The sequence below is a fragment of the Apostichopus japonicus genome, chromosome 9 (assembly GCF_037975245.1).
Source record: "Apostichopus japonicus isolate 1M-3 chromosome 9, ASM3797524v1, whole genome shotgun sequence".
Classification (NCBI taxonomy): Eukaryota; Metazoa; Echinodermata; class Holothuroidea; order Aspidochirotida; family Stichopodidae; genus Apostichopus; species Apostichopus japonicus.
The window spans coordinates 7239405-7262736 of record NC_092569.1 but is presented as its reverse complement, the minus strand read 5'-3'; the positions used below and the strand labels follow the sequence as shown (position 1 = coordinate 7262736).

Below are 23332 nucleotides of genomic sequence, written 5' to 3'. Positions count from 1 at the left end.
GTTACATGTATCATATATATGATGGATACATTTTAAAGGTATGAATGGTTTGGAGAGCATTGCTAACACAGAGTACCCAACCATTAGAAGGTACTCTATATCTGTGATATGCTGTGTCTGATTACCGCTACTCAAATTCTTCATCAAGTGTTTGAAAAGGTCGAGCGACTGCATCATTAATAGTGTCCAAAATGTGGCAAAATGGTAAATAATATACGTGATAATAATTACAAGGCTTCACAACTAATCATATAGTATAAATTCCGCTGTCATGCTGACAGTAACAGACCGTATTACATAGACAAAAACATACTCTGCAATGACTAACACACAAAGGAATGTAAACTTAACATAGACAAACATACTCTGCAATGACTATCACACAAAGGAATGTAAACTTAACATAGACAGAAACATACTATGCAATGATTAACACACAAAGGAATGTAAACTTAACATAGACAGAAACATACTATGCAATGACTAACACACAAAGGAATGTAAACTTAACATAGACAGAAACATACTATGCAATGACTAACACACAAAGGAATGTAAACTTAACATAGACAGAAACATACTATGCAATGACTAACACACAAAGGAATGTAAACTTAACATAGACAGAAACATACTATGCAATGATTAACACACAAAGGAATGTAAACTTAACATAGACAGAAACATACTATACAATGACTAACACACAAAGGAATGTAAACTTAACATAGACAGAAACATACTATGCAATGACTAACACACAAAGGAATGTAAACTTAACATAGACAGAAACATACTATGCAATGACTATCACACAAAGGAATGTAAACTTAACATAGACAGAAACATACTATGCAATGACTAACACACAAAGGAATGTAAACTTAACATAGACAGAAACATACTCTGCAATGACTAACACACAAAGGAATGTAAACTTAACATAGACAGACACATACTCTGCAATGACTAACACACAAAGGAATGTAAACTTAACATAGACAGTAACATACTATTCAATGATTAACACACAAAGGAATGCAAACTTAACATAGACAGAAACATACTCTGCAATGACTAACACACACAATTAATGTAAACTTAACGTTTTATTCTAGTTCTTTGTCAGTTTGATTTTCAGTGAGCTTGATTACATATCCTTATATCGACAAATAATTGCATGAAGGGTGACTATGTTATTAATTGTCAAAATACTAAATTTTGATTGGTTTTTGAAGTTTGTCGCGAAGGCATTGCTCTCAGCAAAATGCGACGCTACAAAAATAATAACGCTCTACAATAAGGTACGATAGTATAGTCGTAACAATAATACATTGCTTACCTGGCAGCGAAATGCAGTGGCGACTGTTTCTTATTGTCTCTCAAGTTCACTGTCGCCCCAAGATCGATCAGTCCTTGTACGGACTTAATGTTACCACCCTTTGTGGCGTAATGGATGGGGGCACACCCATACATGTCCTTCTCGTTAAGAAGCTCTAAAAAATCGGAACGCTGTAGAGCAAGACCGTTAATACTACTTTAAGTAATACAAATATGTACTGCCGTGTCGTATATACTGTATCATGTTAGGATACCAAGGTTATCAATTGCCTTGTTTAACTATACATTAAAATTAACATTGGAATTTATCAGAGTCTGGTGTTAGCAAATAGATCATTAAAACGCAGGTGGTCAATGTACGGCTCACAAGAAATCTTGCAAATCCTAATGCGGCCCGCGAAAACTTAATAGTAATGTTTTAACCAACCATAAATGAACTGAAACATTCCATATCACTTAATAACAGACAGGAAAATATGTAATATGTATAATTTAAGGAGTTTATCTGCAATTGCAAGGCATACGTGTGCTAGGATACACAACATAGGAGATTGGCACCGAGCGTGCAGGACTTTCATTGCCTACATAATATTTTTCATTTCCGTCACATGAGTAAGAAGATCTTTAAGTATTGAGGTTCGTGAATTGTTTCGAAAGTCTAACTGTTGCCGGCAGAAATGCCGAAAAGACCAAAGGAATTGCAAATGAAGCAAAATAATAAATCACATTTTCGAACACAACACTTTCTGCCGTGGATTGAAGGAATCATAGGTCTCTCATGTATTGGAACTACATAGGCAATATGGAGATGGTACAAGTCAACTCAAAATGCACCCTTAATGTGAGTTCATTTAAGTGATATTTGAACATCTCACGTGATATTGACTTTCCTTCATATGCCACAAAAATAAAACATTTCCTAACTATTCTGCATGCAATAATAATAATAATAATAATACAATCGACGTTTTATTGTCATGCCTTGCAGCTAATTAACATATCATATATGTTATAACATGATTATGACAGGAGTCATTAACCAAAAAACCAAGTAACGTTTTACTCATGGAACTTTAATTTGTTTCCACATAAACACCAAGCTGTTGAATGTTGATACAGCCTATTCTTGTTATTAAATATTTATCATTAGCTTGTATACAAATGACATCTAAGCGACCATTGTACCTCGAAAATGTCTGCTTTTCGGATAACGTCCAAGTTACCACCGCTTCTAACGGCCAAATGCAGTACGTTTTTGTTGTCTACATCCCTAGCCTTGTAATCAGCTCCTCTCCTCACTAACGTTACCGTCGCCTCCCACGCTGAACGAGATGCTGCGAGCAAGAGGGGAGTCCGCTGGTCGTTATCAAGGGCTTCCATGTCAGCACCCTAATTGAAAATTAATAATAATGAAACTTATCCTGTAGATTGAGTCAATTTAAATATAGATAAAGTTTAACATTTTATCTTCGTCTGGATATTCCACTGCATACATCATACTTGTGTCGATCTTTTTTCTGTTGTTAAAAATTGTTGCCTTTTCATCTCCGTAATTCTATACCGGTGGTCGTTATCAAGCGATTCCATCTCCGTACCCAAATTAAAAAGGAAGAAGAGTGATAAAGCCTGCAAATTGAGTTAATTTAAACATGGATAAAGTTTAACATCTTCATCTTCTTCAATATTAAAAAGCTGTATAATTGTATTAATTTAACCACAACCTCATGATACAATGCTACCACCAGAAATGATACATTTATGAATAAAGGTTTGTAAATGAAGCAACACAACTGAGCTCAACTTAAGGCTGTTAATACCCCGAATTGATACAGAAATAAACAATGTCGTGTGCAAATACTAAAAACAACTTTTTGCGGAAGTACTAAATATTACCAAAATCATATTGTTTCATCACTTCATGATCTCTCATGAGGAAATAGGAAAAGTTTAATCCAAAAGAAGCTCACAAAATTTCAAATGGAAAGAGTAAGAAACAAAGCCGCTGAAAAAGTTGAAAATTTGACAGCATCTGGAGCTAAAAAAAAACTATTTGATGGATTTTCCTACACATGAACATACTATATACCTGCATCCAATGTTGTGGCATATTCGATTAAAGTGGACATCACACAGAAATTAATAATTGGATTCGTGTTGAAATATGCAAATGAAATGACTTACCTCATCTAACATAAAGTCCACTATGTCCACGTGATCAAACATCGCTGCTCTGTTGGAAAAATAAATGTTAGATGTAAGCCTTAAGGAAACGAATATCTGAAATTCCAAACAACTAACGATAGTTAATTGCATTAGCGAGTGAAAATGGATGTTGAAGATTCTTTCATATTTGTTACAAATTCTCAAATCTGTTTGACCCGTTGTCTTCAGCTGACCGTGCACTGACCAATGGAAAATACACGGTAAACTTACCGGCGGATGAATATTATTTGCAGAAAGTAAGAAAACAGAATTGTCTCGTCAATCTTAATCCTGATCCCGGCTAGCTGTCTAAGTTAATTCAAAGCAAACGAAACACAGACCTTCTGTGAAACGAATATGATCAGGTATGGAATGGCAACTAGCCCCTCGGTGTGAACACCCCTTGACCAAGTGCGGTGCTGTGACCGAGTGGATAAAGCGCGGGTGTCATTTGTAGCAATGAGGCTTAGCAATCGGGAGGGTACGGGTTTTCGATACCCGGCCGACGGGGTCATGGTAACTTGGGTTTCACATTCAAGAGCAATCTACGGTTCTCCCATCTTAAATAACTTTCTTAAATGAAAAGATTCCAAATAAGGGTTAAAATGTTGAACTGTGAGCCACCCGACGTGTAAGTTGTAATCCATAAAGCCCTTGCGGGTTTCTCCCACATTTGTGGTCGCTTAAGCGTCTTAAAAATAACTGCTGATTATTATTATTATTATTATTATGACTGTTATTAAATAAGAATTTAGTTGACCTGTGCAGAGGTGTCATATTATCCATGTCCAGCATATTAAGGGTCTTTGGTGATTTCTTCATCTTTAACATCATTGTAACGATATCCAAGGCACCTTGGGAGCAAGCCAGGTGAAGGGGCGTACAGTTTGTATCCTGGAAAATAAAGACCCGATCTCTCTAACGTGTGACTGAATAAAAACTAAATCATCAATTTGATCAATGTTCGATTACTTGAAAAATCATATATTAATTGATCACTTATCACATTCATATATTAATTAGCATTCTTCTTCTTTGTTTCTTACAATGACTTTATTTGCCTCATTATATACTTGATACAAATCACTCTAGGGGGCTAGGCCAATATTATCATGAACTGAGTCGACGTGGGCAGCTTATAGATATGCTTTAAAAACCATATTTATCTAGAATACAGCAGAAAGAAGAACAAACAAGAATCGAAAAACTGTTCCGAGTAGATCCATGACTAGTACAACAAGTTAACGTTGTTGGAATACAGTAATATTAAGATTTATTGTCAGACTATTGTACACAGTACAGGTAGCATAACAAGTTGATATCCCCTGAAGGACATCGTTCATAACTAGTGGCTCCCAAAACGTCGTCTTAAAGTTAAAGTAATCTTACTCATGTTTAGTATTTTTCATAGGTAACACTGACATATCTTTCCCGGTTTAACTATGTTGCCATATACTGAGTGACATACTTTATCTGAAAGTTCAAAAGCCGGTCACTTTGGTTGGTCTTATTAAGCTTGGCCTATTCTAATAGTAACATTTTACTGACATCTGGTATCACCTTTTATTCATAACGCGTTGTGGAACGTTAAAATAACATGTCATCGAGTTCATAACCGACATACACTTAATTGTGTTAGGTTGCTGTAAACATGAACTAAATAGGTGTTGAAAGAAACAGAAAAAAAAATAAATAGTGATTGATAACCAATAATGGGCAATCCGTTTTACTCTATAGCATTACACATGTGTGATAGCTTTTTTGTTGTTGCTGGAAGCAAAACTTACGCTTTGTACATCCAGTGGGGCTCCAAACTCTAAGCAAACACGTATTGCATCAATGCAGCCTCCATTGACAGCCGCGTGGAGTGGAGTATTTTGCTCCTTGTCGGTGAAAGACAACAATTGGGCTCGCGTGTAACCACATTTGGCAGCTGTATAGTAGAAATCATGTACAGCGTTTTATGATATAATGTTTCAGAGTCTGACGTCCTATACATTTGTAAATCATGAATCCAGTAATTTGATGGACCGAAATAGTCTTTATTAATAAAAGTGCGAGAAATCGTGATAAGATTATCAAGCCTATGCTACACTACTGTTCACATAGCCTTGGAGGCATATTCAATTGTTTGTGCCTATTTACAATGGGGTGAGAATAGCCTTGCAGCTTGAGGCGTAACATCGAACACAATGTTGTATTACACAGTATAAACTCACCACTATATTTGCAATTCGACATCTGAAATAAGCTGCATTCATTTCGCCTTATGCTTATCACTATGCTGTATTATGTGCTGATATGCTTGATGGTTGAATATGACACATAACGTTAAGCTGACATAAACACATATACTTGCTTCAAGTCGGGAATTAATCCAAACTGGGGCTAAAGCCGTAGTAGTAAAAATGTTTGAGTTTACCTTCAGTTAGGAGAAGGTCCAGCACTCTTCTGGACGCATTCGTTGCGGCACAGTGGATCGGAAACACTCCGTAATTGTCCTTGAAGCACAGCATCGGCTTAAACTCAATCTGTATTAGAACACCAAAGACAAATATATTGTACCTATTGTTTCTAAATATATCAATGTATTTTTGTTGGACTATAATAATTCAATAATCAAGTCATTCTTTTTATTTAACACGATAAAATGAATGATTTTACTTTTCGGAGGCCGACAAAAGCCAGTCACTGAAGTATTTTTGCCTAAAACCGTCATCCTATGGTTTTCTACAGATTACACAATACCAATACCTGAGGCAATGCACCTGTTCAACTCGCTTACCAAGAGTTTTGGTCACAGTGCATGATTGCCTGTTGTTACAGTCATGGCTGTACTTTTAGTTTACTATGTATAGTTGTGTTCTGTAATATTCGTTTATTTTTTGCTTTGATTTGTTCTCTTAACTGTCGGTGAGAAATAATTTTCCGTTTCATCAAATGGAGAAACCTATGAACAGCATTGTCCTTATCACTCTAATAGGATTTGAAATCATGAAAAATAGCTGCAACTCTCATCAAAATCCATCAAAGATTTTCAATTTTACGTCATTTCTTAATTCTAGTTTTATTTATGAATAAACATTAGCTAACTATGTTAATGATGTAAAGGGAGTGGCTGCATAATTTTCTGTTATGTTATTCCATTGTTTTTACAACATTCGCTTCAAGGACAATGGGCACATGTTTGTGGCCCTCATAAAAAAATGAGACATTTTATTGTCATCTTTGAAAAGAGGAACATTATATTATCAAATGATATATATGGGCTTGTAATTTGGTGTTAACTTAGTAAGGCCTAAAATAAGAAATTTTGATGAGCGCAACACTCCACTTCATAGTTTGCACATATTTAATGGGTTTCCCAGATTTATGAAAACTTCAAATCTTGGCAACGGGCAAATTGGCTATAGGTTTCCGTAGTACTTTAATAAGCTTACTCAACCGAAATGAGTTATTCTCGATCCATTACCATCTACACTGCGCAATCAATGTGCAAATGAAGTTCATATATCACTCGCCTTATTAATTGATATCTGGTGTCAGGAGATTCATGAAATTGATGAACAGGCCATTATCAGTCTACTTGTGTGGTCTTGAAAGTACTGTTTGAAAAGCTGCCGTCCTACATCCTATTTAATGAGAAATCTGTAAATGCTCAACTTAACTTTTTCCCTTGTAGAATGATTTGATCCTAAATGCCAAGATAATAGTATACTGAAACTGCACCGAGGTGCAGAATGATGTGCTCAGCGCTCTCGTCTGCTTATGCTTGATTTAGTTGCACGTCAGTGCTAGAACAATTAATAGCAAATCCAAAATGTAGCAGACAGTCTCAACATTTTATACAAAGTGAATGTACTAATTACGCGTAAGCTCTTGAGAGTAATCTTTTCAGACGTGAAATCGATTCATCGTCAGGTTTCAGGTTGGCCAGTCTCTTACATTAGCTCAGATTCATGTTTGATTGGCTACAAATGTGGATTGATCGAATTTAACTGCGGCATTTAACTAACAATCCTGCAGTCGGTCTGTAACTTTAATAGATTTCATTTACAATCATCGTTGTACTGATATGCTAGTGAGAGATTAGTTTGCTGAGGAACAATATATGTGTTATATAAAAGTGTTGGACTAAAGTGCGGTTATATGAATAAGTAGAATCTCTTGTTTGCTGCCGTCTGTCATCCAACTTATATACTTGAAGCCTGAAAGGTCAGCGCATATATTAACTAGCTCTGGTTATGGTATAGTTGTTCGTTCACTGCAATAGCCTATGTCATATATATATATATATATATATATATATATATATATATATATATATATATATATATATATATATATATATATATATATATATATATATATATATATATATATATATCATAATAAATCACGGTATGATGCGAAAGTACAGCAAACAAAAGGATATGTAACCGATGTCCATATCGTCATAAATTAACTTGTGCATATTCGGGATAATCGTTCAGGGCTGTTGTCATGTTTAAGTTTCTAAATTCTCTAATTCCCTTTGCATGCATAGTTTTCTCTTTTTTGTTTACGTTTTGAAAACGTCTTGACAACTTTTCGAAATATTTATATTATTCTTCAATATTGGTGATGAACAGTTACGTCAAATTGTGGCATAAATTGCGAATACTGTAGCATACTACAATGAATGTTTTAGTTATACTCTTACCAGTTTCTGGGCGGCTTCATAGCTGTCTTTAATGGCGCAATAGTGGACAGGTACCTGTCCATTCTCTCCTCGTACATTGACGTCACATGTTGGGCTTTTACAGAGAGCCTGCAAGAATCAAAACAATTCTTGAGAGGTGTCTGGAAGTGTTTGCATACATATTTTCAACCTCCTGTTATCTTCCAATAGATATAAAAGCATTATCTGTCAATTCTCATTATCTGTTTTGTTGGACTACCGTATGTCATCTCTACATTCTGTATTAGTTGATTATTAACTACACGACGGAAGTTAGAGAAAAAATACCAAGAACAAACATAATTAGTAAGTCCGATGTAGGCCGATGGTCACTTTTATCCGGAAAATAAATTGCTCCTTGATAACTGCGTAAAACAACTGTGCGACTATGTCACAACATATGATGGAAACAAGCCTCTATCTGGCAAGTTCTTCAAATAATCCTTTGCTTTTTCATTTTAAAATGATGTTGAGGATTAAACTACGACTTGGGCACATAATTCAAGTATATATTACACAGACCATTAGCAGAAACTGTCCATGGAGTAGATAGCTTCCACTAAGAAGGTGCACAGAAAAGCAGGAATCCCAGAAGAACTTTAAATTCATATGTGAATGAATCAGAGAAGTTTCTGCAGTCTTGTAACATTTATGTATGTGAGGCTATTTCCTGTAGTTTTTTTCCCCTTCATATTCTCGAAGATATTCAATTACTATGAGGTATAAAGTTGATAATTTATTCTATGGCGCAGTGGTTTCCCACTTACAGAAATTTCTAGCAATCAAATATCCCTTGATGGTTATGATTGGTTTCCTTCTCCTTAAAGAAGACCAATACCATTTGTCCTATACTTTTGACGCACATTCACTTTTCATACATTGTAACGCAAATAGGCTATCGGCGGCATAATGCAAATGGTGTTTCGTCATCTTGTAGGAATCCACTTGTTACGCAGTAATTTAAAACGGCAGAACCAAGCAGACATTTCTTCAGACCAACATAACGTCGACGATGCTTAATTTCAAACAATTTACGATGTAAGGCAGAGAGCGAGAGCCTAGTATTCACTTACCTGAAGTAATTCGAAGCCTTATAGTAAAATTTTACCATTTAGTTTAATTTAAGACCTCACTTTAGGTACAGTCAACAATAAATCTAGACTCGGTATGTTCGGCCGTGATATCGTTTTTACGTTAAACATAGAACCATCGGTAAACCTTAACAGTTACACATGCATAAACCATATTCTAGTTCAATTGATGTTTAACTACATGGGGTGGGGTGGTGGGGGGGGGGTGCCACCTACTTCAACAGCGCGAGATTTATTCATATCACATGCAAGGTGCAATGGAGTCATCTGTGGCAAATTGCGATGGTGGATATCAGCGCCAGCAGCGACCAGTAAGTCGATTATTTCTGGATCATCACTCTCCACCGCCCAGTGAAGTGGTGTTGAGTTGTCTACATCTACTGCGTTGATATCTGTGAAGACATAATTGTTATAATAACATAGAATCACAACGTTTACGATGGTGCAGATACCCACAGAAAAAAATGCGGTCAAGAATGTAGTCATCTTAATGTTTCTGACTTATTACACCCAAAAACAATCTACATATATATAACATAATATATAACATATAGCATATATAATATATATATATATATATATATATATATATATATATATATATATATATTAAAATCGTAATGAGTTTGGAAAATCAAGAGCAGTGAAAAAAAAAAAACCATCCAGCCTCCACCAGGATTTGAACCCGGGCCTCACGCTTTGTACGCGGACACCCATAAAGTCTGTTCAAAGTATCTCTTGCGAGATCCGGCTTAAGGAATCACAAATGATTTTCGAGTTGGTTAGCATCATGTTTGATCTCGAGAGTAAGGCAAAATATGTCACCGAAAACAGAACTAGTATGGTTCGATACAGGTGACAAACGCCTACAGTGGAATTACGACCTTCCTTGCCGGTTTAGAACCTCTGGACATACAATCAGCGTCCATGGCCTAGTTGGTTAGCGTGTCCGCGTACAAAGCGGGAGGCCCGGGTTCGATATCCGGTGGAGGCTGGAAGTTTTTTCACTGTTCTTGATTTTCCAACTCATTACGATTTTCATTTATATATATTTATATATATATATATATATATATTTATATATATATATATATATATATATATATATATATATATATATATATACGTATACATATACATATATTTATATATATATATATATATATATATATATATATATATATATATATATATATATATAAATATAAGTTTTTTCACTGTTCTTGATTTTCCAACTCATTACGATTTTCATTTATATATATTTATATATATATATATACGTATACATATACATATATTTATATATATATATATATAAATATATATATATATATATATATATAAATATATGTATATGTATATGTATATATATATATATATATATATATATATATATATATATATATATACATATATATATTTTTCATTGATATATATACATATACATATATTTATATATATATTTATATTTATATATATATATATATATATATATATATATATTTATATAGCCTATATATATAAATATTTATATATATATATAAATATATATATATTTATATATATATATATAATATATATAATATATATATATATAATATATATATTTTGCATCTTAAGACTGATGCCATTCGATTCAAGGTTCGTGTTATGTACTCGGTATATACAATCGACATTGTACAGAGTTGTACCCTGAATATAGTGGAACGACCAATCGATCAGTAAGATGTTTACCTACCACACTCATGTAAACAATACAAAGTTAATTATCACTTGAAACCTATCATTAACTTCATTCGTTTGTCTGCATGTCATCCTATCAGTCTCGGAATTATGAATTATTCGGGTTCGTTGTGCACCTCTCACCTAATTATATGTCTAAGCCTTGCTGCCGGAGAAAGTTACCATCATCATCATGGATATACCTTCATTCAATCGATGATGTATGTTCTATTATTGAAGGGTGTTGAATTGACTATCTAATGATGAATGGGGTCAGTGAAGTGATGATCACCCATTAGTACTTTATATAAAGGTGCCGATTTGGTTTGCTCCTTATCTTAATGAGTCTCGCTTTCAGCTACTAGGAATACATGACACAAATTCACGTTTGCAAGAGGTTTACGGGTGCAGGTGCAAACGTGCCAATTACTTTATGTAGGTCAATCACTGGAGAGGAATTGACCTCTACATCAGAGAATTTCTTGCAACATTTTCCGATTTTAACACTTGGCCAGAATGTTTCATTTCATTACAACAAAACAAGTGACAGACCACATGAGAATATATGACACGCTTCTTCTATATAGATAGGGCAACTATAGCTCGACTTGACGTCGGATTTCATATACATAAGACATCGAGTTTTATGTTAATGAAGAGCCTTTCAGTGAAGCATAAACAAATCAAAGCATTTTGCATTGAAATCAATGTACTTGACCAGAAATGTTGTAATATTTCGACGAAACATAGGCCTGCCTAAGAAATTAATTTTGATAACTATAATATTCAAATGGTTTCATAAAAAAAAAAATCTGATGATAATTACTGCATTTATCACCCGTGGTGGTATATATGTAGGTATCTATAAAGTAATATAAATATGTAAAAACAATGTTCTTCAAACTTGTTTATTTAATGTATACATATAGTGGGAACTGATTTTAAAAGCCCTTAATAGCTCACTATAATTACTACATGTTATCCTTTCATCCCACGTTCCATTTTGGCAGAAGAGACAAAAAATGCAATAAACGATATCCTCCTATTATTCTTTTATTACGAGAGTTTAATGTATTCCCATTCACTTTACCGCTCCGTTGATTGCAGCGATTAGATCACTAACGTAAATGACGCCAAATGGAGTTTTTTTTATTAATACTTATCAGTTGCCTCATTAACTGACGCCTTTATTAAATGTATAGGTGCACGGTAACACTATCCGTTATGAGAATGGTACACTAATGGAGTGCAAAATTGTTGTGTATGAATTACAGCAGCAACGATAAGTTAATATGTGTATTATATGTTGCAAAAATGTAAGAGACCCAAAATAATCTTTTGTAAATGTATGATACAATAACAACCGTCATATCTGTTGTAAGTCAGAAAAATTGCGTTTTTAATTAACCTAAGCTCTACTTTGAGGTAACATCCGCTCAAAATTGACACAGTTACTCAATGTTTTTAATAATAATAATATATTAGATGACTCGAATGAGACACTTCACATGACAAATATATAGCATGTTGTTATCGCATACTTTATGTTTGTCCCCATGAGGTATAGTTCATAACTGATAAGAATTACACAGACTTTATGAATCCTGACTATTTGTGTCTCTGGCTCAAATCAGTGCCGTATCGGGCCCCCCCCCACCCCCACCCCAACTCTCACACGGATCAAAGCGATCTTTAACGCAATGAAAATCTGAGGTTGTAAGAGTATCTATCTAACAAAAAATCCTAGCAGCAACAACAGCCAACTTGTCTCAAACTCCTTAAATTAGTCTCCATAGTCATAAACGTGACGAAAGCCGAACGTTACTTTCAAGGCCTGTCTATGATGAAATTGGTTCAAGAGACTACACAACTTAAGATCAACAGCCTATGCAGACACAGCTCATGAACTCACTGCCAAACTAAGACCGTTTTACACGATTAATTCGCATCGATAGTTTGGTCATAGTCAAAATCTAACTCGACAACATTTAAGTATCGTAAACGGCGCCTGGTAATTTCCCCAACGTAATTACATCCAAACCTGAAGTTTTTATTTGGCAGTGAATCTCGACAATGGCGAAATACAACGGAAAAGTTCCAATAGCACCGCTGTAAAGAGTACACCTTTGCACGCAATATATGTAGTGAAAGCAGGCAGCGAAGCGACACACTGAAGCCTGTATAATTTCTTAACGTTGATCTGTGGATCGGATCATTTTAAGTACAGTAAGCTACTTGCGTTTGTCAATTTATTCCCTTAATATGTATGACACTATATGTAACTTGTTTCAACATTCAAATAGTCTAAGTTGTGATCTTGTGTAGAAGTGATGTCCGCTTTATTTCTTCCATCTTTATAAATGGACTGAACATCACTCAATGCGTCTGTGGGTACCCGGTATATTTAAAACGAAAATGTATGCCACCGAACCGCAGTTTGGATTCTTATTAATTCCGCTATAAGTGAGGCCAAAAATAAGAACAAAAACGTGAGAACCAATAGGACAACTACTGGTGTAATAGTCATATGTTTCTTTTCTGTGTAGTTTTAGCTTATCCTTGCCACAATAAGTATTGGTTTATGTAAATGAGATACTTATGAATAATAAACTTTAAACCGTATTGCATACATGTCTGAAGATGTCAGTTATGCTTCTTGAAATATTTGAAACATCTCTTGTTAACTCTCTGCCGACTGTGAATTAACTATGCATGTACCATCTCTCTGCCGACTGTGAATTAACTATGCATGTACCATCTCTCTGCCGAGTATGTATTAACTATGCACGTATACCATCTCTCTGCCGAGTATGTATTCACGATGTATGTACTATCTCTCTGCCGAGTATGTATTAACTATGTATGTGTATCACCTCTCTGCCGAGTATGTATTCACTATGTATGTACTATCTCTCTGCCGATTAGGTATTAACTATGTATGTACTATCTCTCTGTCGAGTATGTATAAACTATGTATGTACCGTCTCTCTGCCGAGTATATGTATTCACTATGTATGTACCATCTCTCTGCCGATTAGGTATTCACTATGTATGTACCATAACCTGCCGAGTATGTATTCACTATGTATCTACAATCTCTCTGCCGAGTATGTATTCACTATGTATCTACAATCTCTCTACCGAGTATGTATTCACTATGTATCTACAATCTCTCTGCCGAGTATGTATTAACTATGTATGTGTATCACCTCTCTGCCGAGTATGTATTAGCTATGTATGTACCATCTCTCTGCCGAGTATGTATTCACTATGTATGTACTATCTCTCTGCCGATTAGGTATTAACTATGTATGTACTATCTCTCTGCCGAGTATGTATTAACTATGTATGAATCATCTCTCTGCCGAGTATGTATTAACTATGTATGTACCATCTCTCTGCCGAGTATGTATTCACTATGTGTGTAGCATTTCTCTGCCGAGTATGTATTAGCTATGTGTGTATGATCTCTCTGCCGAGTATGTATTCACTATGTATGTACCATCTCTCTGCTGATTAGGTATTAACTATGTATGTACAATCTCTCTGCCGAGTATGTATTAGCTATGTATGTACCATCTCTCTGCCGAGTATGTATTCACTATGTATGTACCATCTCTCTGCTGATTAGGTATTAACTATGTATGTACCATCTCTCTGCCGAGTATGTATTAACTATGTATGTACCACCTCTCTGCCGAGTATGTATTCACTATGTATGTACTATCTCTCTGCCGAGTATGCAAAATGTCCCCGAGAAAATGTCACTAACTCTGGTAAGTAAGGGTAGGACTTTAACTATATAGAAGTAATTCGTGAAATGTTACCCATTGTAAAAAGTACAAGACATCAGCTCCTCCCAACCCCACTTTTAAAACAACAATCTCGGGCTCACGACAGCCATCACTATGATTTTTGTATTTATTTAGAACAAGAAAAGTTTGATGTCCATTAGCATCAACGAGGGTAGACAGTTAAGATCGTCAACATGTAACCATAACAATTACACATACCTGCTTGGTACCTCAGTAAGCACTCAACTAAGTCTCTTTTTCCGAGCTTGGCAACATGGTGAAGCAATGTAGCGCATCTAATATCCCTAGATACAACCAGACACGGAGATTCTTGTACTTCTTGTTCGAAGTCTGGTAACGACTTGCTCACTATCTGTAAGATTCAAGTGCAGAAAAGAGGGACATGAAAATGCATGACATCTAATGGGATTTATATTGATAAAGAATGGCGATATCATAAGGAACATTGCAATTTCGCTAAAATAAAATATTTGCTCTTCACGTGCTGTGAGTGAAGACGTTTAATGAGTAGGCCCTACTATATAGTCCTAGAGATATAATACCGTCTGGAGTGTTTTCGTCTACGATTGAGGTGGATTATACATTGTTGAGTATTGAACTTTGACACCGAAAATGTAGTAACGTTAATATAATCAGTTTCAAACGCTATTTGAATATTAAAGAACTAATTTGGATTTTGAATTTCAACACCGTCATGAGGAATTGCGCAAAATGTATTGAAAAGACAACCTGATTAGGTTGTGCCGTGGTCTTAGAGGGTTACAGAGCCAGTACTTACATATATACTAAGAAGATGAACATATTGCGATGCAAATACACTCAATGAAAGGTTAGGGACAACACTATGTTGCTAATCATAGGGAGCGCAGTTAGATTGTGGGAGAAATCAACGAAATAAGAAATCATTTTGTAAGAGATCTCCACTGTGAGAGACGATCTAAAGAATAGATCACCTATATAAGAGATCGACTGTGGGAGAATTTAACTGTATATATATATATATATATATATATATATATATATATATATATATATATATATATATATATATATATATATATATATATATACATACATATAAAGGTTATAGGGTTATATAGGGGTATATAGGGTGTCTTTATAAGTAGTGTCTCTTTTCTGTATCATGAGGAGACAGTCGTGCAGAGTTTAATATCAATATGATGTATAGATCATTCCAGAATATAAAGATTGATAAAAACAACAACATCAAACAATACACTAAACAAAGTAATGTTATAAGAGATTACACAGTGGACTTAGTAATTTTGTAGCACAATTTCTCGATAGCTTACTTCATTACAAAAACACAATTTGGTTTTCTTGTCTTTTGTGACTAAAGAGCGAAGTCAATTTTATACTTTGAAAATTTGTTAATTTTTCCATCCCTTATATAAAGACTGTTTTGATAACAATTAAGTCCAAGAGTACCAGAATCTAGTGTTGAGCGCAAGATATACACCGAGACTGGTTTTCACTCCTTAAAGAGGAATGTAGATAGCTTATGTTACATCATCTACCACTGAACAATTATTACTTGTTAATAAACACGAAAGAAAGGAGGAAAAATAAGTGGAGCAGACACCGGGTATCTATAAAATATGGTTTAAAGGAAAGTGCAAAAGGAAGGATGTTAGTGCGGTTCTACGTCAACACCAGGAACACAACAGAGACAACTGTAGGTTAGAAGTCTTTCCCTACAAGGAAGCCTACCAAGTAAGAGATACAACATGTTGCCTACCAAATTACTTTCAACACTCTATGACTACAAACATTTAAATGTACGAGCAACGTTGATTACACGGGGTACGATTACATACCTCAATGGGACACAAAAGGCTTTGTTCTGATGGCTGTAAAGGAAATAGTAATTAAATACAGTTTGTAATTTAGTTTGGAAAGGGCATTTCTATTGTTTTGTTGGTGATTTCGATTATTAGTACTTTACTTTACGGTTTACCTCAAATAATAATAACATATCTAACTCTATCACGTAAGCCCGAGGGAGTTGTGGTGCCTATGTAACACAACTGTTATCTTAAGTGGTCGCTACATCAATCAATCGGGGGGACAAAAGGTCCCATCAGGCATATTTGTAAAATGTCTCACCGTATTAATTTCTCTCTTTGAGGTGATGAATCTTGCCGGATTATTTAAGTCCCTTTTCACTTCCTCCATTGATACATGGTCCAGACTCTTTTCGGGCGAGGCGGTGACTTTATTTTTAGGACGCATTTTCTGGTCTACGAGTGGTAAGTCATCAAGAGGAGGATTATTTGTGTCTCTCTCGTCTCTTCGTTCAAGCCTCCAAGCACTTTTAAGGACTCTATTCCATCCTTTGTCCTTCATTTTGGTATTGTGAAAACAGAAAGCACAAACAGAACAACGAAAAACATGTATTTATTCAAAGAATGCTCGCAGAATAGTTTTAGAATAACGGAGATACTTGGGAAATCTCTTTCTTCAAGTGAAAAAGTTTTCATATAGAAAAGAATGTTGTTCACAGCTAAAAAATGACAGTCATGATTCGGCACGCGATATCCAGTATTGCTATTAGTTTATCCACGACGTCCCTTTACACCCTTGTTATGTCTATAAGACTGCAATATTCTGGCTACCTCAGATCACATAAATACCCTCACAGCAACCATTGATTATTTTGTTTATTCAACTTCTAAGTGTAGCCAACATACGTTATTAGACTTCTGGTAAGACAGGCTCAAATACGTCAATTATCTAGCAGGATTGCGAAGTCGTATAGCGACCAAACTGATTAGTTCATTTTCACGACTCTTCTTAAGTGCGTTTATCGTAGAAACCGATAACAGATCTATAGGCTAGTATTACTTGTTGGTGGATTTCTATTGGCGGAGAGACCAGAGGCAATATATACCAGCGCTTCGAGTTTTCTGGGAGGCGCTTTATAAGTAGTATTTATTATTATTATAAGCACCAATCAAATAAGAACACACAAGATCAGGTTATGAAGAAGCTCTTTGCATTTTAATTTCCGAAATTGTCAATTTTGTACTACGTCGGTACTGAAATCCTATGACAAATAACACAGTTCGTTAACTTGACTAATAATATCTAAACCAGTCGACTAATAAAACAATTCCCATTGGTTTATTAATATTCACTTTATGAAAAACATTAAAGAGGGCGTTTCATGAATTGCAATCTTATTTTGAGTAATACTCGTTAGATATGGTGAAATACCCGGAAATTACCAACCGAGCGCAAACATTTGATTCAAAGCAGGAATACAAAGTTGATCATTACTGAGCATTGCCAACCAACTGGACACTGCCTTATGTCAACATGAAACTTTGGAACACATTGTCTTCAAACGAATGTTTTAATATGCAGAAAACATTCCAGATCTGTCAAAGCAACCATGAAATGTACGATGAAAGTTTGTGGTTGTTTGACACATATATAGTAACTGTGTGCCACCATGTATTTTCTTTCAGGTTTTATAGTAATTGTGCCACCATGGAGTCTCCTTAGGGTTATAAAGTAACTGTGCCACCATGTAATCTCTTTAAGGTTATATAGTTGTTGTGCCACCATGTAGTTTATTTAAGGTTATATAGTAGTTGTGCCACCATTTAGTCCCTTTAATCTAAACTTTAATCTCCCCTCCAATTACACCAGACTTCTTTCCTCTTTCCTTAGTGATCGCAACACAAAAATATACTACAAAAACCAACAATCAAAACCTATTCCACTTCGTGCTGGCACCCCACAGGTCGCTGTTCTAAGCCCCCTCCTCTACACCCTTTTGTAAATGATCTAAACACCCCCCTCTAAAAAATTGCAACTACAGTCAGTACGCTGACGATATAGCCATTTGGAGCACCAGTAAAAATATTCTTATGACGGAATTAAATATTAAAAAAGCAATTACACATCTCGAAAACTGGTGCTCGATGTGGAGAATCTAACCTAGTCAATTTCTCCTTTAAAAACTCAAAATACCGTAACCATATTTCCACAATTAATCTTTTTAACACCTCAATCACTGCCTCTCCCAATGCAACCTTCCTCAGTATCACTTTTGATAATAAATTATCCTTTAATCTATATTGTAATAGAACTGCAGGACGCTGCTGGTCCCACCTTAAATACATCCAAATCCTCTCACACAAGTATAATTTCCCTGCGAAAACCACTATCCAAATCTACAAATCCAAAGTAAAACCAATTCTCAGTTACGGGAGCATCTCCTTGCTTACCATTTCAAGTCCCAATAAACAAATTTTAAATAGAATCCACACCACAGCTTATCGACTTGCCCAAAAAATCCCTTCATATATAGCTACTTCTCACGTTCTCCGCGAAGGAAACACAAAATCTTTATCCACCCTACTCGAAGAATTTAACACCAAACTATATAAAAACAACCTCTAGAACGACCCATTGATCGAAAAACTCCTTCTGAAATACAAAGTAGCAGTAACTCACTTCCCAAATAACCAAAACCTTTCCATATTCAAAACTGTTACTTAAAGCCTCATCCCAATAGAAAATCCTTTACCTAAGTGGTTCTAGCCCCCGACTGCAGGTGTACTTACGTATATATTAAGAACAAAACAAAAAATTCCGACAAAGTAGCAACCACCTCCGACCCAAACAATAGAAACCGTCTCCAAAATCCTATTTTCTTAGAAATTCCTCCCCTTTAGAGATCCCTACCTAACTGACTCTTTAGCTCCGAACTCGTGTTTATTTATGGCTTCTATACAATGTTATTACATAATACTTCACTTACCAGCAACTCCTTGACTGAACCATAGACAACTTTCCCAAGAAAAAATAAAAAATAAAAAAATTGTCTATTCTATAAAAACAATGCTTTTATCCCCAATAGGGCTTCTCGCGAGGTCGATCAGGGGTAAAACTCCTCTTTGTTGGTTATATAGTAAGTGTGCCATCATGTAGTCCCTTTAAGGTAGTAACTGTGTGCCACCATGTAGTCCTTTTAAGTTATATAGTAACTGTGTGCCATCATGTAGTCTCTTTAAGGTTTTAAGTAGTTGTACCACCATGTAGTCCCTTTAAGGTTGGATCGTTATTTGTTTTATGATTTATTAATTTGTGATTTGATTTAATTTGATTAACTCAACACGCACGCAGTCATGAAGCAATCTCACATTGTTACGGGACAGCCGGGTCCTGAATGAAGAACATAACCTTCTTCCAGAACATTGATACATTTAGGATCCAATACAGTATATGTAACCTAAGAATAAACCTGTCATTTGAAAAGCGCTTTGTTGTAGCATGAACACTCCAATATAAAACAACTTATATCAGCCTGAATATTCCGAGTTTTGGGCACTTCGAATCAATGAATTAGCAAAACGAGCCCGCTGATATGATATAAATCAATGTAACGATTATATCTATGTGTAAAAAAATGTCGAGGCATGTAACTGGGGATGTGGTTAGGCTTGCTTCTTTATTCCGGAACTTTGTTGTCAGGTGGTTACGGCAATTGATTGGCGATCTAATGTTTGCAAGTTCGAGCCCTGGCCAGATTATTACGTTGTGTCCTTGGGCAAGGCACTTTATCTCCATTGTCTCCCTTCACCCAGGTGTATAAATGGAGACTAACGAGGTAACTTATAAATATAGTTGCGTGCACCGGTTTGGGGTTGCACCCTATGGGAAGTCCCCCAGCGGATACGTAGATGTGGTGCACTGTAGTTTCCCAGGAGGGGTTGAATTGTGAACACTTTGGTGTGTGGGTCTGACAAGTTACCAATGACCAGGGGTTATAGTGTTGTTAAGTCATGTGAGAGGGCATCGGTCTTGAACAAGACTGTAAATCTTCAACTTTAACTTCTGACACACCCTAAATAAGATACGATAGGATTCGTTCGTTACCACGGACAAAAAGGAAAACAACTTGTGTCAAATGTATAGATACTAGAAGTGGAAAGACTTTCCATGAATGCTAATGTCGGGACATGTCTTAATAATGGGATGGGTTATACCGTTCTTTGCCCATTTTATTTTAGTATTTCGCTCTATATAGACCTACTATCTGGTAGACCTTAATATTTATATTAACCTTTCCTGGTGCACCTTATATCTATAACCTCTCGACAAAAGCACTGGACTACTTTTCAAGCCATGGAGGAAAATCATCATGATATTTTATGCTGTTAATAGTTTCTTTTTGTTTCAGTTTAAACATGTAATTCATTTGCTCAATCTCATAGTGGTGATTTGTAAACATATTCTAATGATAGCGGCGTAAATAGGGCCTCCCTGCACATCACAATTTTGAAACAAAGGAAATCGATATAACCCCAATTGAATTCAACATATGATAGTACACATCACGACCTCGTTTCAATGCAATGGACTCGATTATTTGTGTCTCCAATGTCATCAGATATGTTGCATGTTTTAAGTCTAAAGCGGTCTTTATATTCATGCAGGGATAACATGAAATCGGTAAAACCTCAGTATAACATATCCTTAAATTAACAAAATGGACAGTCCGATGTTCTCTGGTTGCTTTTCTTCTTCTTCTGATAAATCTCTTTGAATCGTTATAGAGTTTGTAGGCCTATGTGTTTCTTTTATATCTTGAGTACGAAAACGATATAACTGGTGGTATAAAATATGGCAACATGACCGATATCCCAAGTTGTGAGAATCATTTATTTCAACTTAGATTGGCTTTGTATAGGTTCACACGCACATACACACACACAGACACAGAGGTGTTATTGAAATTGTGCATGGACGAAAGAAAAAAGATCTCTCAGGGCCTTCTGTAGCCGTTATATATACTTATAATACTTTAACTGATGTACTTTATAAGAATTAAACACAGATAGGCTAGCGGCATGATCAGTGACGTCATACTGATTGTTCTCCAAAAGATATTTTTTACAGAAGTGTGTAGAGACGGATAGAAGGATCATCTGTGGCTCAATTATACAACAAACAAGGAAAGAATTGTGACGGATTAGAAAACTTACCAGAGACTGAGACGTGCTTCATGCTAATATATTACAAGTATTACTGTCAAACTCGTTACGTCTGATTGTGTTTGTCTGTGTACTGAGTCAAATATTAGATACGTGTGTTTGGAAGGTTAAAGATAAACTTGGTAACTGAATACTCCATAAAAATAATGTAATGGTAGCATCATATGTCATGCAGTCAGGGATTTATTAATTCTATCGAACAAAGCGTCGTAAACTATGAAACGTGAGGTAAATTTTAGATCCGCAAGTTTCTGTTACGGATGGATGGGAAGCTCAAAGAAACTACCGAAACATTGCTAAAACGTTAAAGGTGCAAAATACGATACGAGAGACGGCTTAAACATGACATAGTTGACGAATTCATGACATACATGACGAATATGTAACATGCATGACTATTGCATAGCATACATAATGGACACATTAGGAAAACATGACATACACAATGAATTCATGGTATACATGACGAATCCATGATATGCCAGACGTTTTCATGATAGTCATGAGCCAATCATGGTATATATTATTGTCTTTCATATACTTTTACGAGCAGTCCCCCTTTACAAAAACAATAAACGAGAGAATACAAAGGATAAACAATCAAGATGGAATTTCAGGCGTATTGCGTAATCAATGGCGGCTTACTGTGTATTGTGGTGAGGCCTTAGGCCCCAATTTTCAAAGCGAGCGTATTCAGTCCAACAAGAAGCGGTTAGCTTAAAACTCGAATATTAGAGAGTTTTATAGTTACTGAATAATATAAATTGTCTCTGATGCCTGCCTTCGTTATTCCTTTGAGTTTGATTTATTTTCACATAATATAAATAATGTGGTGAATAGTTAATATACAAGGAGGTGGAGGAGGACTGAAGAAGCAGAGCTTTTACGAGCATTCCCTCTTTAATAAACAATAAACGAAAGAATACAAAGGATAAGTAAGAGAAAGAAGAAAAGAGAAAAAACAAAGAACATGAAAAAAAAGGAAGAATCACTGCTTAATGATAATAATCGTTGAGTAAAATGAATTTCATTTTTTGTTTGAAGCAATGGATACTTTTGGATGTTTTTATTTTATTGTCTAAACTATTCCAGATTGTAAGTCTAGAATTGATAAAAAGTCAATGAGTACTCTCGGAAGTGATTCAATTTGTACGGAAGTTTTGACAAAAAACGTGTATTGTAGTTATGAATGTCACCATTAAAAAGATAGTAATCATCAAAGTAGTTAGAAGGCAAGAGAAGGCACGTAGATTCGTCATGTATGTCACCAATTCGTCATGTATGTCATGCTTGAGCCGTGGTTGGCTAAGTTTTTTTAGTAAGATGTTATGGTTGACAGTGTCGAATGCTTTAGAAAGATATAGAAATACACCAATAGTTGATTCATTGTTCTTGAAGCCATTATCGATGTAC

General features: G+C 35.3%; 1 protein-coding gene across 6 annotated transcripts in view; it reads right to left on the bottom strand.

The window, feature by feature from the left end:
• Positions 1-23332, bottom strand: part of LOC139973202 (transient receptor potential cation channel subfamily A member 1-like) — a 47881-nt gene that overhangs the window by 12666 nt on the left and 11883 nt on the right. The window contains exons 1-12 of one of the 6 annotated variants that reach the window (XM_071979713.1): positions 21911-21984; positions 17019-17252; positions 16730-16762; positions 15090-15243; positions 9571-9746; positions 8246-8353; positions 5966-6074; positions 5331-5476; positions 4304-4437; positions 3523-3571; positions 2527-2730; positions 1343-1512 (exon numbers count right to left, since the gene is read on the bottom strand). In XM_071979713.1, the coding sequence (XP_071835814.1) occupies positions 1343-1512; positions 2527-2730; positions 3523-3571; positions 4304-4437; positions 5331-5476; positions 5966-6074; positions 8246-8353; positions 9571-9746; positions 15090-15243; positions 16730-16762; positions 17019-17144 (1409 nt within the window). In that variant the 5' untranslated portion in view covers positions 17145-17252; positions 21911-21984. Of the gene's footprint in view, positions 1-1342; positions 1513-2526; positions 2731-3522; positions 3572-4303; positions 4438-5330; positions 5477-5965; positions 6075-8245; positions 8354-9570; positions 9747-15089; positions 15244-16729; positions 16763-17018; positions 17799-19147; positions 19274-19376; positions 19437-21910; positions 21985-23332 lie in introns of those variants that run through there. The other 5 variants (XM_071979714.1, XM_071979710.1, XM_071979712.1 and 2 more) reach the window with 5 other exon arrangements.